Source organism: Penicillium chrysogenum (genome assembly GCF_028827035.1).
Source record: "Penicillium chrysogenum strain IBT 35668 chromosome Unknown utg000005l_segment0_segment0, whole genome shotgun sequence".
Lineage (NCBI taxonomy): Eukaryota > Fungi > Ascomycota > Eurotiomycetes > Eurotiales > Aspergillaceae > Penicillium > Penicillium chrysogenum.
This window is the reverse complement of record NW_026622753.1, coordinates 3071010-3087558: the sequence shown is the minus strand read 5'-3', so window position 1 is coordinate 3087558 and position 16549 is coordinate 3071010. Positions and strand designations below refer to the sequence as shown.

General features: G+C 52.1%; 5 protein-coding genes across 5 annotated transcripts; 1 reads left to right on the top strand and 4 right to left on the bottom strand.

Moving 5' to 3' along the window:
• N7489_009560 (uncharacterized protein) lies at positions 1-7717 on the bottom strand (the record flags this gene model as incomplete). Its single annotated transcript, XM_056715310.1, has 3 exons — positions 1-5036; positions 5089-5695; positions 5753-7717. 3 exons carry the CDS (start codon positions 7715-7717, stop codon positions 1-3), a joined length of 7608 nt encoding a protein of 2535 aa, XP_056562932.1.
• A 2217-nt stretch (positions 7718-9934) lies between these two features.
• Positions 9935-10841, bottom strand: N7489_009559 (40S ribosomal protein eS30). Its single transcript, XM_056715309.1, has 3 exons — positions 10679-10841; positions 10479-10583; positions 9935-10347 (listed from the first exon to the last, which is right to left on the bottom strand). The coding sequence occupies exons 1-3, from the start codon at positions 10736-10738 to the stop codon at positions 10324-10326; spliced, it is 189 nt and encodes a 62-aa protein (XP_056562931.1). The 5' UTR covers positions 10739-10841; the 3' UTR covers positions 9935-10323.
• A 434-nt stretch (positions 10842-11275) lies between these two features.
• N7489_009558 (splicing regulator NSRP1-like domain-containing protein) lies at positions 11276-12622 on the bottom strand (the record flags this gene model as incomplete). Its single annotated transcript, XM_056715308.1, has 1 exon — positions 11276-12622. One exon carries the CDS (start codon positions 12620-12622, stop codon positions 11276-11278), a length of 1347 nt encoding a protein of 448 aa, XP_056562930.1.
• A 565-nt stretch (positions 12623-13187) lies between these two features.
• N7489_009557 (TRAPP subunit TRS20) lies at positions 13188-14005 on the top strand (the record flags this gene model as incomplete). Its single annotated transcript, XM_056715307.1, has 2 exons — positions 13188-13465; positions 13639-14005. The coding sequence occupies 2 exons, from the start codon at positions 13188-13190 to the stop codon at positions 14003-14005; spliced, it is 645 nt and encodes a 214-aa protein (XP_056562929.1).
• A 452-nt stretch (positions 14006-14457) lies between these two features.
• On the bottom strand, positions 14458-15801 carry N7489_009556 (cysteine hydrolase family protein; the record flags this gene model as incomplete). The annotated part of the gene is made up of 4 exons (XM_056715306.1): positions 14458-14960; positions 15014-15145; positions 15203-15627; positions 15692-15801. 4 exons carry the CDS (start codon positions 15799-15801, stop codon positions 14458-14460), a joined length of 1170 nt encoding a protein of 389 aa, XP_056562928.1.
• Between the last annotated feature and the right edge of the window lie 748 nt (positions 15802-16549).

Genomic DNA, 16549 nt, shown 5'->3' with positions numbered 1-16549 from the left:
TTAGAGAGCCTGCACAGAGATACGTCTCTGGCTACCGGTACCACCCAATCCAGCACCACTAGACTCACGCAGATGATTGCGGTGCGTCTGACCCTCCTCCTCCATATCCTCAACATCAATACTAAACCGTCTCGGCTTCGACCAAACACCGAATTGTTCACCACCATTCGCCTCCCCAACGCTCTTAATCTGCTCAGACTGCACACCGAAGCGATCCGCCACAGACTGGAACAGCTCCGCATGCGCCGAAGGCCGGCTAGAAGTCTGTTCAGCTCCCAGACGTGCCTGGGAACGGCGCAGCAACTCCATATGCTGCGACGCGGTATCAGCACCATTGGCATGGTCCACCGCCCCAGAGTCGCCGAGGAGGTCGTACAGGATTCCCTCGTGCAGAGTCGCAGCAGACTGGTAGTTCTCGGAGGCAGTGAACAGCGCAGAGAGGAGCTTGGTCATATCCAGTGTGACTGGGTCACAGCTGCCCCACACCTGGCGCAGGTTGTAGCAGATGTCGCGGCAGAGCTGGATGGCGGAGTCGACGCTGCCGCGGCAGAAGCGGGTTTCTACTAGTCGTCGTCCGATCCATACCACCACGTCTGGTGTCCAGGTGCGCTGGACGATTCGGGAGGTCCAGAGCTGCGTGAGAATGGCTTCTAGCTCGTCGAACATCTCGTACTGGCCCAGGAGGGTGATGATATCGTTGAGGTGGTTGAAGGGTAGATCGACCATCTCGATGCCCATGGACTTTGAGGTTGCCATAATCTCTTGTAGGAGTAGCTTGGACTTGGTGGACATGGCTTGGTAGGTCTTTTCGTCCGTGCACTTGTTAGCCTTGTGGCCGCTCAGATACAGGCAGAGCTGAGTGGCGGTGTTGATGCTCTCCTGGTTGTTGAGACCGTCGGTCAGATGTAGGAAGGAGTGCAGAACGCCTGTCAGGATGCTGGCTTCCTGGAAGCGGGAGGAGTTGCACAGGTCACGGACGAGGTTGGTGGTTGTTGTGAGGATGCTCATGTTGTAGTTCTCTCTGTGAACCTCACGCAGACAGATCTGGTAGAACTGCTGCACGATTTCCTTGTCGGCGACATTGGTGGCGGACAGGTTAGAGCAGAAATAATCGTACAGCTTGTCCTTGGTGTCGTTGGCAGCGCGAACTCGCTTCTGACTAATCTGGAGATTGTAGAGCTTGTGACCAGTGATCAGAGTGGGGATGAAGTCGTGGCTAGAGAGGCTCTTGGAGAAGGCCTGGGAAGTCCTCATCTCACGAGCCATCTCGGCCATGATCTGGTCATAGCTGGCACGTCTGCCGAAGACTTCCTCGAACGCAGCGACAAACACGGCGTCGCGACGATCGCTCAGATCCACCGCGGAAGATTCGGAGCCGTACACCACGCGGTGGCGGAGTTCGTCGAGGAGGTTGTTGCCGCCTTCGATGAAACCACACTCAAGGTAGATACTTGCGATCCGGCGAGCCCAGTCACCGATTGTCTCGGTGTCGCCGCCAGCATGCAACACATCAGTAGAGTAGGCGTGAAGAATGGCGTTGCCCTGCTGAACAGAAGTAGACGTTCCCTGTCGCGAATGGGCGAGAGCAAGTTCACGGAGCCAAGAGAGAGTCGTGGTGGAGAAGTAGCCCTGGTTCTTCTTGGCCAGCTGGAACTCTTCTGTGTAGAGAGAACGGGCTTCTACAGTTGAATCATGCTTGCGCACAAACAGCTGTGCCAGCTTGTGCTTGAGGGTGATAGGCAGCGGTGTAGTCATCTGGTCGAGACCCTTCGACGACTGAGAAGGAGCCACCCACTCGCTGGTTTCCAGAGGCAACTTGTACAGGGAGATGGCTTGGTCGACGTGAGCATCGCTGGACTCACATAGCTCGGCAAAGAGCAAGGTAGCATTGAGCGTCTTCTCACTTGTTGCGCCGTGCAAGTGGCGGCAGGTCATGACATACTCAGAGGCAACGCGGTATCGCTCAGAGAAGTCGGCCCTCTTGTGGGTAGTCAGAATAGACATGTATCCCAGGTAAGTCTTCTCCAGCATCCGGTCCACCAGGTCATGGTCATAGGTATCTACCTTGTTGTCTTCAACAACCAGAGTCGGCCAGAGAGATCGGTACACGTGCAAAGCAGAATCCCACTGCATCTCCTTCTCGTAGAGGTTGATGAGGGCAATTGCAGCGTCCATACCCTCTGGAGAAACCGTATTCTGATGGGAAGTAGCGTTGAAGATGCGCTGGTAGATGCTCTTAGCCTCGCTGTTCTTCTCCAGACGAGTTGCCAAAGCAGCCTCGGAATACATATTCTCAATTGTATGTTCATGCTTCTCCCCAAGACGAGCCGCCAAGAAGTTGCTCATGGTATGCAGCAACGTCAGCGCATTGGTGAACTGGTAGGTGGTCTCGTGGAACTCGACAACGGCCTTGGCAACGGCCATCACGGACGGCACAGGTACACCAGCAGAGGAGATCAAAGAACCGAAAGCGTTCTCATAAACAGCTGTAGCCTTCTCCAGATGCAGTCTGCGGAAGTGGCAGTAGGCCAACACCAAAGCCAGGTCTGCCGCGGGGGGTGCCAGCTCGGGCGAGAACTTCTGGTGAGATTTGGCTTGCTCGACGGCGGGCCAGATATGCTGCAGAACCGCCATCGCGCATTCACTGGCTTGGATCCACTCCCCCTCGCGCACGTAGATACTGGCAAGGTTGTGGCACAAGATCAAGGTGGTAACAGTCATATTCTCGGGACTGGCTGAGATAACGTCCAGCAGCTCGATCAGCAGCTTGCGATCCCGAGAAGACAGCGAGGATGCGCTCTCAATAGAGACTGCATTAGCCATACTCTGGGCAATTGAGAGTGCCAGAGCGGTTGAGTCCTCTGAGTACTCTTGGTGGGTCTCCTTGTAGTAGCGCCACATGAGAATTGCCAAGGAGCGATCGAGGTTGTACATAAGCATCTCCCGAGTCTCAGCGCGGAGAAGGTGCACGCGCTGCATCATCTCCTCAGAGTGAATACCAGTAACCTCGAGATCTGCAACCAGTTCCCGGATGATGACCTCAGATTCATCATTCCGGCCCTGACGGCGGAGGAACTGGTAGTACACGAGGGCGACATTAGCCTTCTTGTCCATCATATCAACCGAGTCGATATCGCGCGAGTTGAGACCAGCCCAGAGGCTTGACAGAACTGCCTGGGCGTGAGCCAAATCACCCTGATCCTCGTACATCTTGGCCATGTACAGAGTGTAGGAGATTCGGCGCTCGTCGGTGACTTCCATAGTGCGCACCATATTGTCATACTTGGTTCTGGCAATGTCGCGGCTCATCTCGTCGGTTCCAGTTGTGGAGAAATGACTGGTCAAGAAGTCGGCAGTCTCGGATGACTGGCGCGAATTGGTGCCGTATTTTTGAAGAATCTGCTGGTAGAAGTGCTTCGAGATAAACAACGCGGACTGGTTGTCGTTGCGAGACTTGTACATGCTGACAATCATTCCAAGGTACTTCAGGCGTTGGTTGAACTCCACCCCGGTGATCTCGGAGTCGGTCAAGATCAAGTACTTCATGATGTCTTCCTGCTGCGAGGTAATCGTGCCTCGCTCGGAGAATGACTGGATCATCATCTCGGAGCATGACAAGGTAACCGGGTGTGACTGGCCGAGAAGCTCCTGGCTTAGCTTCCACGCTTCGTAGCAGGTCTCATCGGCGTGACTAGCATGCGCCGACTTGGACACGCGTGCGCTGAGGACCAAGCTTTGTAGCAGAGCGATGGATTTCTCGCCGAGGACCAATCGGCGAATGTCACTTGCAAGTCTGTAGAGCTCGACGACACTAGACCGAGTGAACTGGGACTCGCGGCAAGTCAACTCGAGGCGTGCGAAGAGGACGGTTGCAGGCATGATCTTCCAGAAGCTTGAGTTGAATTGGAACTCTTCGTCATCGGTGACCAGTGGAGATGAGAGAAGATGCGACAACCAGTAGCGTGCGGTGTACTCCAAGACGACATACTTGTCGAAGAGATAGTTGCGTTCCTCGATGCCCAACCTATCCATGGAAATGTCAACCTCCTCACGCACGTTCAGGTGCACGGAGGAAAGACACCTGGTGAGCAAGTCGTAGTGTGCATCTCTGATACTGAGCTTGGACTGTCCACCGGATGACTTGGCCTGTTTGATGACATGGTCACGAATGCAGGTGTGAGCAAAAGAGACGACGCCATCCCGAGTCATGACCAGCGGGCTCAAAGCATTCAAGATGTCGTAGCTACTAGTGGATTGGTTGGGGGAGTAGCTGGGGCCCTTGGGGTCCACATTCAGCAAATGCTCAATCTCCTCGACCAGCAGGGGTCTCTCCGCTGCTACAAGCCAGGAAACGACATTAACAGTACCCTGCTGGCTGAAGTCCAGGCTCTTGGAGTGGAAGTCAATGAGTTCTGACATCGACTGCGGCAGGGCCTGGATGGACGCAACAGCCTGACTCAAGGTCTTTTGCTGTTTAGCGTATGCAACTGCCATTTCAGCCCAACTGAAAGAGCCCTGGGAGCGGGCTACAATGGCAGACACAGCAGCTTGAAGCTGGTTGCCCTTGTGGGTGTCAAAGTTGGCGCTAGATGCAAGCATCTTGTTGACATACGCTACGAGATCGGTCTTGGTCTGGGAGGTCTGCAGGGTAAGCTGGTGAACACCTTTGGAGCTGACCTTCGAAGTCAGGGGCCGGGTGAAAGCGATCATTTTAGATCCAGCATTCTGTTCGGAGAGAATCTCACAGAAGCGATCAAGATAGGCAACGGCATTGGCGTGACCACCCCTGATTTGGTCGATGCCATCAACCACAAACATGTACTGAATGTTCGTAGCAAGGCCAGCACGAATACCCCTCCAAAGGCTTGCTTCGACCGCGTCATCCCCAGCACCATCGATCGCACCTTGGGCTGCCCTGGCCACTTCAGCCAGGATAGCCTCCTGGGTCTGCTTGTCACTGACAGAATGATCCAACATCTGGTGAAGGACACCTTTCAGGATGCGCAGAGGCAAAGTAGCGACGGGAATATCAGCACCTGTATTGGATTAGCTTGTAAATTAACGAAAGATAAGCACGGAAAGACTCACGAATGGTATACGGGATAACATTCCAGCTATCGTGTTCAGCCGACTCCTGTAGTCTTTCGACCGCCCATTGGGCCAGTGCACTCTTCCCCGAGCCAGGACCACCAGAAACCAGCATGGCGGGGGAGCTTCCGACACTGAAATCGTACAGTGTGTTGTTGAACCACTCAAAGGATCCCTCGGCAAGCGAGTGAGCGCGAGAGTCGAGGATAAACTGAAGAGGGCGGTCCTGCACTCCCAGGAATTGACGCAAACTACCCAACTCAGGCGATGAGTAGATCAGGGGGCTATCCTGCACAAGTTTCGCAGTGTGGGCATCGACAACACAGTTCCAGTGGGTGGAAAAACGTTTGGCGTACGTCACGAAAGCGGCATCAACATTGCGTCCGATGACTTGATCGGACTCTTTGCTCTTGAATCCCTCGACACAGCTTATAGCTGTGCTACTGACCATCTCAAGCAAATCTGCGAAGGCCGCCGCAACGTATGGTTGGAGCTCAGGGGAGGACTTGTACGCGGTCTCATACTGCAGAAGCAAGTAGATGCCGACGGCGACACGGCCATACCGGCCAAAGACGCTTTCGAAAACATCCGTGTTGTCCATATCAGACTATGACAGTAGTTAGTATTCATATCCAACGGTTTTTCACCCGTCATCTTAACTCACCTCCAAAAGGAGAATAGAGAATCCCCAGATGAGCGATGCCGCCTCATTGGCGGCAGGCGCGAACACTCCGACAGACTCCCGAAGAGCGTCGACTGCATACGCCAGTCTGGACGCCCATCTGAGGCTGCAATCCAGCCTGCTGCCATCTTGAGGCATCCAGCGGAGACGTTCAGCTGCGACGGCATCGAAGAAAACATCCACGTTAGGGCTGCGCTTGCTGATCTGAGTGGAAGACAGGCCTAGCTGAGCCTTGCACTTCTGGGACACGGCCTGGACCTTCTCTTGGAGGATGGTGACCTTGTAGCCACTTCCACTCAGCTGTCTGACAATGCGCTTCGATGTCATGCCACTCCCGACGCTGTTATTGGCACCGGAGCTAGCGTGGGTGACTCCAGTGTTGAAGCCGTTATTGCTTGAGGTATCATAGGCACCAGCCTCTCGAGTTCCCGCTCCGCCGACAATGCTTCCTTGGTTGACTCCGCTGTTGTCATTTCCGGATAAACCATAGCTACCGTCTTGGTGAAGTCCCAGAACTCCTCCGCTGGCGATACCTGCTTTGTTCGATGCAGTGGCGCCGTTGTTGAACAAGGCGCTGTTTGTCTGGCCCGTAGTTGTAGACCGTAGACCACTGGTTTGGTTGGATCCACTGGTGGTAGAATAGGCTGTGTTTGTCGGTGTTTTAGGAGTGTAGCCATGATCGGACACCGCGCGGGCATAAGTATAGCCCCCGCGGTTCCCCGAGCTTGAGGCGCCCGCACCTTGTCCGCCTACACGGTCCTGTTCTCCCACAGTAGAAGCAACGTGGCTCTTCTGGCTTGTAGAAGTCGGATCTTCGGCTCTGGTTGCGTTCGTCCCAGAGACGGAATGCCTCTTTCTCTGCTTTCTGGTGGTAGAGGTCTGGTTGTCAGCTCCTTTACTCATGCCATAGCCGCCGCCGGCGGCAGCGGTGGCGGCAGCGGCAGCAGCAGCAGCTTCGCTTGTCCCTGCTTTCTGGGAAGGCTGAGAGCCCTGCTTGTCAAGCTGCTTTCTGTCAATATGGTATTTTCCAACATCTTGATCAGCAGCTTTCTTGGACAGGTCTTTGCTGGTGGTCCCATCACTAAAGACGTCCGGGCTGATGTTTTCATAGTCATGGATCTCATTTTCAAGAGATTCCTTGCTATAGTCTCCTCCGGCGACGGGGTTTCCAGTCTTTTCTTGGCTTAAGCTGGCCTGGTTGCCGCTCCCTGCTCCCGCGGCGGCAAACTGAGAATTGTCCGTATTTTCTCCGCGGGGTACTGTTTTGCTGTTGGTGCCACCTCTCTGAATGAGAATCGGCTTGTCACCCGGAGTGTGGAAGTTCTTTTCCTGGAAAGTGCCCGGCGTGGTGATGGGGCCCTTGCGGATGTCGTAGTTGGCTGCAAGCTCTCCGGCGAGCACACTGCCTCTGCGGTCATACTGTTGAGAGCCAGTGGCTTGCTTTGCGTCGGTGCTGGGTTGCTGTTTCTGGCTAGCTTCTCGCCTCTCGGTGCCCATGTCTCTTTGCTCCACCTTCGTATGGCTAGTAGAGGAGGTGCCAGTGTTGTCTTGGCCAATCCCTCCTTGGCTGGTCTGCCTTCCGGTCTCCTGAACATTATCCCTGTTAAGGTCTTTGTTCATTCCAGCAGCGCTGCCTGATGCTCCGCCGGCGACTCCACCGACGGCTCCTCCGGCAGCTCCTCCCACAGCTCCCCGGCTGGTCGATTCTTTAGTAGCTTGTCCTTGGGTGCTAGTTTCTTTGGCGCCGTTGGAATTGCCACGGTTGGCTTCATCGCGGGTGGATGAGTTTCTATCAACGGGTTCATTGGCCTTGTCTCCCTGGCTGGTCGATTCTTTGGTAGTTTGACCTTTGGTCACGATGTCTTTGGCACCATTGTAATTGCCTTGGTTGACTTCATTGCGGATAGATGAGCTTTTATCGAGGATTCCCTTTGCCTTGGCGAACATGTTGATGGATGGTAGATTGGTGCGTAAATATATTAACAATAGGTGGATCGTAAATAAAAATTAATCAAATAATATCATTCAGTCGTGTTCGTTCAGCTTTCAAAAATAGTAGATAGAATACAAGGAAAGGGAACCGAGCCAGGTTCAGGGACTCGGGGGCACCTAAATAATATTAGCAACTATCATCCTCCTCATTGCATCATGGAATTATTTCGGTGATGCCCGCACTGAGGGAACAGCTTGCTCGGTATCCAGCTGAGCCATCCCATGTCTTTGCTTGGATCGCAAGGCCCGCAGACTGATCCAAGAAAACAAAGGGAGTTTGATGTCATAGTACAGCATAATATCAGAAGTCGATGATGCTCAACCAGAGGAGGGAGCGGGATAGGTGGATCTTCCAGAAGCTGGTGTCCACTTCAGGTTTCCACGCTTTGTATCCAATGTTCATTCATTCTCCAGTTGAAACGACAGATTATGATAGCATGTAAACTATCATTCCTTTGCAACTTCTGGCCCACGGCCGTGTATACTGGTGATTGGATTGTGACTTGTAGTATCGCAATATGTAAAATCAACTCCAAATGGCCAAGTAGTCGGAATTGAGTTCAATCGATGTCATTGCAATGTGTGGGGTAGACACGAGGAGTTCGGGACAATCGGTTATGGTTGAACTCAATGGCCCCAAAGCCATTCATTTTTCCACTGTCTGACGACTAGACATGCTCTGGATATCTGTTCGTTCTGTCCCATACTTATCTAAGTGGATGTGGAGGTCGGGGTCGAAGTCGGCGACTGGCCAATATCCCCCTTAGTCATCACATTCTAACCCCGATAACCTTAAATCAAGCCGTTGATCCGTGGGTGTCTCGTCTTTGGAATGTTCGGTCATTTCACCAAACATGTGCAGAGTCATCTCCGGATGACCCGGCATTGAGCTGGTGAGGTCATGCCTCTTTGTTTACGGGTGATCATTATGCCAAACGACCGCGGGGGCATCCGCCATTTATGTCATGACATCAAGCAGGAAGATCTCCAGCGTCTCAGTCTAAATGGGGCTTGTCACTATCATTCCAGAGGTACCATCATCCGACTACCAACACACGTGTGATCATGGGAAGCTACTCGCGTTCATATACATATCAAGGAATCGAGTGCTTCCTTCCAGTCCATAACAACTTACACTAACAGTTTTTCCGTGTTTTTTCCTTGTCTCCGGGTGCTTCTTTCCCCCTTTCTTTTGCAATGTTTCCTTCTTTCTGGTGAACAATTATTTGCATAGCAGAATACCAAATATTGGTGGGATTCACCCACAACTCAAGCCTTCTTTTGCACATGTAGATGTGTAATGTCTCTCAAGCGAGGCCTGCCTCGCAAGCCTTTTAGTTTGTAGTATCGCGACTAGGTCTCCAGTATCATGTTCGAACACAATTTCATCTCCTCCTCCTTCTCCAGCATGGACCATAGTGCCACAGGGATTTCAACGCTTACTGTAGTCTTACACTATGCCTAGTTGTGTCTCGTTTGGTCGGACTAATCTGTCTCATTCATGATACATTGATATATTCTTCTCTTTGCAATGCCTAGAATTACTTCTCAATGACCAAATGATAACATTCCATTGAAATTGAACCTTTCACCGCAAGTAATTCGCTTTTTGTAGCCAACTATCTCTATCCTTCTGGCGACAACGAGATAAGCGAGATAAGCGGGAAATGACAAAGACAGAGACCGACTATCCATGTAAGTGGCTATCCATGTAGATGCTAGTATAAAAGTGATAAATTGTTCTGAATCCTTGATGCCCCACCCTTAAAACGTTCTCTTGAACAAGCTAAAGCGGAAAGATTCGCCAATTTATGTCAGTCCCCGCATTTTCCATGACGTGGGGCCCCATCGACACGAAAGTTGAAAGGGCAAGACGAGGACATGGAACATATGCTGATGAGCTCTGGCACGTGTGGGGTAAACATCAGGAGTTTAGAGTATATTGTACTTCGATATACAGCCGCTGCCCGGGTGCGGGGTTTGTATTACATTATATTGTCGTTGGGAGATCAACAGGCCAAATCGCCCAGGGGCTGAGTCCCACCATGGAAGGGTCCGCTCCATTCTACAAGTCCAACCTTGGCGCAACAGCCCTAAAGAGGCAGGCATCTAAGAAGTGAAGTTCCAAGTATGCCCTTAGGCACTGTCTCAATGGAGATAACCCGAAAAGCATGGAAGAAGAGGTAGAGTCCATTTCTGGATCGGAAATGCAATTCATGAAACAGCCTATGAAATGAGTCGAAAAGTGACTCTGAAGTCTAGCCTGTGAAGACTGCCCGTAGACAGCTCACATCCAGCCACAGCTTTCCATCCTCAGACCGCCATGGGTGTTCATCCATTTCCGCGAATCAACCTCCCGAAAAAAAACCCATCCGTTGCCAGCAAAAAAAAAATTCAAGTGAAGACGAAGAAGCGTGATATCATCCGTACAAGTACCAGCCGTATCTGGTGTGCTTTCGTTCGTTTGGGCCGTGGTCGTGCCGTAGTTATGCGAAGATTTTCATCGTAGAACTCGACTAGCCGATCGCGGCTCAGGTGGTTGTTTTAACGACTTGAATAATCTATTGGCCGGGGTTGGGGTTCATCTGCATTTCGCGACTGGTCAGCCTTTCTGTCCTTCATTTCCGGCATTCGTGGTGTGGTCGTAGATATTGTGCGAAACGTGCGTCGTCGTTGATTGTGCGTTGTGGATGGGTGTGAGTCATTCGATATGTACCTTGCGCTTGCCACCGGTCATGGTAACGTTGACGAAACGGCGGGTGTAGAGGACACGCTTGTAGGCGCGACCCTTGGGGTTCTTCTTCTTCTCCTGGGGCTCGACCTGGATGCAAAATCGCCGTTAAAAGGACTGGTCGGGTGGATGGCCACGGCGGTCGTATATCGAGTGGCGTTGGTTGGAAATCGAAGGGAACTCACCTTAGGAGTGGCAGCCTTGACCTTACCGGCACGGGCGAGAGAGCCGTGAACCTTACCCATTTTGGATTATTGACGTTGATGAACGGGAGATGGAAGTGGTTTGGTGATGAAGCGATTCTTGAATCTCGATTTGGGAGTGCAAAATTGGGAGTGCGACCTGTGTGGGGCGGCTTAGCGAGTGCTTTCGGTCCGGATTAACTCAGTCCGTGTGAGATCATGTGATGTGACAAGTGGATCATGTAAGCCGGGGTTAAGGATCTTGGCAATGGTTTCTCCGGTGTACAGAGTATGGCTGAATATGGCGATAGAACTTACCGAGTGTTATAGTAGCGGGAGTTGATAGGTGAAAGAAAGAGAAGAAACTCATAGCAGAAGGCAAGCAGCTGTTACATATCTATATTCTCAACTAAAGTTCATGCAGTTCCTACTACCTGGGACCTTCCGCGATTCGTCCATAGCAAACAGCCTTATGACTCAAAGTCGGGGTCTCTTTGTGATATCATGAGTAATGTACAAGGTTCTCACCAGCGCTATGCAATATTAGGTATTCTAAAATTCCATGGATGCAACACATCCAGCTCACCTTTTGGCATACACCTAGGCCCCCTTTGATTTCTCCTTGGCAGCAGCCTCTTCTCGTTCTCTCTTTCTTGCCAGATACCGCTCTTTGGCGCTGGACACATCTTTCTCCGTCTTGCGACTGCGGCTCTTTTCAGCGATCTCCCTTTGCTTTGCAGCCTCAGCCTCCTCTTCTTGTCGCGCACGCTCCTCGTATTGGCTTGCGACCATGTCGGTCTGTCGAGCTCGTTGAGCAGCACGGCCGCCCTGGTAACCAGCCCCGGCGCCTGGTCGTCCGACGGTAGGCCGCGAAACTCCTGCTTTGGCAGCAGATGCTGGGGCTTTCGGTTTCGGTGCCACATTCAGTCCTGCAGATAACAGCTGGCGCTTGTCGACAACTTGGCCTTCATCGTTCACAACAACCCGAGCTCCATGAGCATTGAGATCCTCCGCCTTCTGGGCATCCGACTTATCCTCTTTATCCTCCGTCTCCTCGATGATCTCGCCTGCTTTGACGCGGCGGGCAGTTTCTTCCGCAGCCTTGATGACCTCCTCGTGCCGTGCTTCTCCTCGTGACAGAACGTCCCGGTAGAATCCAATCATGCCGGAGCCGCCGCTCTTTTTGCGCCGTTCTTCCTCTTCCTTTTCACGGCGTGCTTCCTCTTCTTCTGCCTTTCGCAGTTCCGCTTGCTGGGCCTTGTAGGCAGATGTGACAAATTTTTCCTTGTCTTCAAACTCGTCACCTTCAGCTTCACGCTCCCTGGCTAACTGGCGATCCTTAGCCCGCAGTTGATCCCGTTTCCGGATCTCCGCACTCTGTAGCAAGTTCTGCATGTACTTGGGTGTGTCACTCTTGGTTTCCACTGAGACCTTGGCGGGTTTGGCGTGCAAGCTGTCGTATACTTCATCGTATGAATATACCAATGGGTCGAGTTCTTCAGCTGCCTTTGCTTGCACATTGCTGCTATGCATTGACGCGAGATTGGTGTATTTCTGGGCAGGGGCGGTTGGCTTCTTCGACTTCGCCTGGTTCAACCCAAGATTCATTGCGCCTTGTTGGTCTTTTTCTCTTTCTTCGTCTTCATCCTCATCGTCTGCAAATAGCGAGTTCTTGCCGAGCGGTTTGGCTGTTGGTTTGGGACCGCTCCCGAATTGAATTTTGCGTTTCGGCGGTGGCCCTGCGCTTGGCGAAGGTTTCTTGTTTGTAGCTGGCTCCTCTAGCCCTCCAATAGTTGAGATTTCAATTGCACCGTCGCCAGCTTGCTGGTCTTCATCGGAGTCGTCGTCGAAAATGTTCTTTCTTTTCTGTCCGAGAGCATTCCCCGGTTTCGTCGCCGCAAGACTCTTGTTAGGAAGGTTTAATCCGTAGGGGAGGTTTGCTGGCATCTTGGAAGTATGGTTTTCCAAGCAGGTCCAGGGCTTTGTGTAGTCGGAATAATAGCAATGACAATGGTGTGTTTGGCAGTGGATGCTTGTCGAGATCAAAAGTTGCGACAGCGATCGACCGCGATAAAGCCCTGGCTGGTTATCAGTCGATCACGTGCTGGTGGCTTTTGCGGGGAGATCGGAGCATTTGAATATTGAAGTATACATACACGTACCAAGCACAAGGTAATATTGGCTGGTACATTAGGAGCTGTTGATTAGATTTGAATAGAATATGTATCCTTTGAGCTGATTGTATCGCTACGCGCAGATATATCATCAATACTGTCATAGCAAATTTAGTTCTAGCTTTCAGGTGCAAAGATATATAATCGCTGAGGACCGATTTGGACAAGATATCACACGCAGTACTCCTTTGAAGACAGCGTGAATGCCAATCTGAACTACATCAAAAGTTTAGAGATTCACATTGCTAAACAAGATCTTCCGACTTCCAAGTCGACATCAAAAAGCATAGTTATACGCCACCTTCGCCTGGACAAGCTCATTCCTTATCGGCCACGTGATGGCGGCCGCTAGTAAAGCCGCAATCCCCAGCTCCTCGGCCGTCCTTGGGTCCATCTCCACCCTGAATAATCCCAGTCTGCTTAAAATGTCCTATTACTTTACCATCCTGTCACCCACCGACACGCCTTTGTTCAACATCGCCTTTGGTACATCAAAGGGGGGTGGTGATGGCATTGCCCGCTTCCGCTTCCCGGAGACGGCGCAGTACATGAACCAGTTCATCATCCACTCAAGTCTTGACATATTGGAAGAAGCGCAATGGACCAATGGCGGAATGTGAGTTTAATACGTTGTTTCATATTTGGAAGGCCTCTGCAATCTGGCTCGATTCCCTGGGCTTGAGTTCCTGAGAGCCCATATGAACACAAGAGGGATCCCCCCGGGCCCAATAACACACGCTTCATACCCCACATTAAACCTCCAATCCCAAATCTAACATTGCGCAAAAGGTACCTGAAGCATATCGATACATACCCACCGGCAGCAGCCTACATCACGGCCTTCCTCACTCCAACTGGCGCGCGCTTCCTCCTCCTCCACCAACCCCCAAACCTCCCCTCTTCAACCAGCAGCAGCAGCGGCCTCGGTTCCTCCTCACTGCTAGGCACAGCAGGATCCACCACACGTGCCTCGTCCAGCTCTATCGCCGCAAACCCGACATCCCCGCAGACCGAAGAGGCCGTGCGCCAGTTTATGAACGAGGTATACGAGAACTATGTCAAGACGGCGATGAGTCCGTTCTATAAGCAGGGAATGGAGATCAAGAGTCCTGTTTTCAGGACGCGGGTTACTGCTGCAGGGAAAAAATGGCTGTAGTCCGACTGTCTCTTGTGGTTTGAGTTCGTGAGCGTGGCGTTTCAGGGCATGTATTCTTTGGGGATTGATTCTTTCTCTGTACCTATTGCATTGTTCTGACTTCAATGTTGCTCTGCATAATAGAGAAACAAGTTTTCAAGTCAATGACCTTGTCGATACTCTAGTGTGTAATGTAATACAAACAAAACGCTTGTTATTCCTGATTTTTTAACACGACAAATTGAAAGACTATTGTTCTGCGCTTAAAGTAGTTGCCACAAAATGACACAAGCTGGGATCAATGAAGTCCCTGGCACGCTAAAACCCAAACAAAGAAGAGGCTCGAAGAAGAAAAGCAACGAGTATGCGCACTGCAGTATCTCAACAGAAAAGAGATAACTCCAGTCCCAAACGCCGGGGAAATTCCTTCCAATCCCAGTGTCCAAAGCCCCGCTAAAACAAATAGTACATACTTAGACGGTCATCTGAGGAGCCAGCTTCTTCATGGTGACGGTTTTGAAATTATCGACAGCGTGGATGACATCTTCCAACTTGGCAACAGTGCCGAAGATTCCGCCTTCCATTTTGACGGATTGCATGGTGCCCAGATGCAGCGACGGCTCCGCAGCCGCAGTACCGTCATCCAGAACGACACAGTCGAAGCCACGGTCATTAGCTTCGCGCATGGTCGTTGAGACGCAGACGTCGGTGGTCACACCTGCGATGACGAGGTTTTTCACCCCTTTGTTGCGAAGGAGAAGCTCAAAGTCGGTGTGTGCAAAGGCACCTCGGCCGGGCTTGTCGATGACAGGCTCACCGGGGAGAGGATACAATTCGTCAACAGTGTCATGGCCCAGTTCGCCACGGATAAGCAGGCGGCCCATGGGGCCGGGGGAGCCAATACCCAAGCCGGATGCGTTGTTACGGGACCGGTATGCCTCACGACTCGAGAGAGTGGATAGATCGGGTCGGTGTCCTAAAACGAGTTAGTAAAAACATGCTACGAGTTAAGAACGAGACACTAAATACCCTCGCGAGTATGATAGACCGGGAAACCCCCAGAGCGGAAAGCATGAAGCAATCTTTGCAGGCGGGGAATCAAAGCCTGTGCGGCAGAAATATCATATCCCTGATATCCCATGTATCCTTCGGGCAGACAGACTACGAGAGAATCAGCCAGATGGTCCACTGACGGGGGTAATAGTCCGAAATACTCACAGTCCTTTTGCATATCGATTATCACAAGTGCAGTGGTGTATGGGGTGAACGAAGCGTCATGGGGCCAATCGTATGGGACGGCTGGCAGCTGGCCCTTGCGGACCTTGTGGTGAGGCACCTGTCGCGGCTTCTCGATAACAGGACCATGATTGTGTGCCGCATTTAGCACCGTCAGGGTCCAGATACCTGGAGAGCCTGCTGCGACTAGCATGAAAGGACAATCCATCAACCGCGAGGTTCTGCGGCGCTTGCGCGTTTCCTCAGTCAGACCGTTCCGTGGCCGATAGTGGCCGCCACGATCACAACGCAGCCAGACCTTGGCGGTGCGGCCGGGTTTCTTCTCTGTGGGCGTGCTTGACGACTTAACGACCACATTGTAGCCATGTTCCTTGCCATGGTCCTGGACCGCGGCGAGAAGAGTTGCTCTGTAGACATAAATTGTTGATATTGGTCCTACTAAGCAAGGGGCGATGAGGGCGGAGAACTTACTTGTCAGGGTATGTTCCCTCCGGAGGGGGAACCAATTGCATTGCCAGCTCCGGAATGTCTTGAAGGTCGCTGGGCGCATCGTCAAGGTTGAGATCGGTCGAGTCTGCCATGGTGATAGATCGAGTTGGGCCTTAGCCTCACTGAAGGGGATCTATCTAAGGATGGAAACTGTAAGTCCAGATGCCATACCATCATCCCACGTTTAGCCGATGCGCCTCAAACCTGGGGTAGACAGATGGAGCTTGCGAGTAATCGGGGGTAAACAAGTGCGTGGAAGCAAACAGGATGATCAGCGATCTTAAGAACGCGTGCGTGGGCATAACATCCAGAGTAGTGTCTGGAGGCAACAAACACCTGTTCTGAGAGCTTGGAAGCTCACAGGAGGTTCTAGAGCAAATATTTTAAGGTAGGCAAAGCTACTTACCTCTCCGACTTGATTGCTCTAGAGACTTAAAAGACTGGAGACTGGGGACTGCTGAGGTCCAGATCACGGGCTGAGGTCGATCAGGATCACTTTCAGCTCCAAATGAGGTTAGCTCCACTTCGCTGCCTTAAAAGTGCCTGGGGCAGAAGGTTCCTGCCTTAACGCACCAAAAGAGCGGTGGGTGGCTGAGCCCAGATCTGCCAAATGAGGACTAGCGCATCTACCGGGCCCCCCTGACGACCGAAACAACAACATCGGTTTCTCCCAGCCCGATCTAATCTAACCCGCTTTTCGACACGAGGCGGGTCGAAGGTAACCCAGCTTTGCATATCTGAGCTCACCACATCCCTGGATCTTTTCTTCCTCTCTGTGGAGGGACACATTACCAGGTACCGCGATCAATCCCTTGCGTCACCGCCTCGGCGAGGGGCTCT

Coding starts and splice junctions, on each gene's coding strand:
- N7489_009559 (XM_056715309.1), bottom strand. CDS start 10,738: ATGGGTAAGGTTCACGGCTCTCTCGCCCGTGCCGGTAAGGTCAAGGCT. Junction 10,584..10,678: donor TCAAGGCTGCCACTCCTAAG/GTGAGTTCCCTT, acceptor TTTTGCATCCAG/GTCGAGCCCCAGGAGAAGAA. Junction 10,348..10,478: donor TGACCGGTGGCAAGCGCAAG/GTACATATCGAA, acceptor CGCGAAATGCAG/ATGAACCCCAACCCCGGCCA.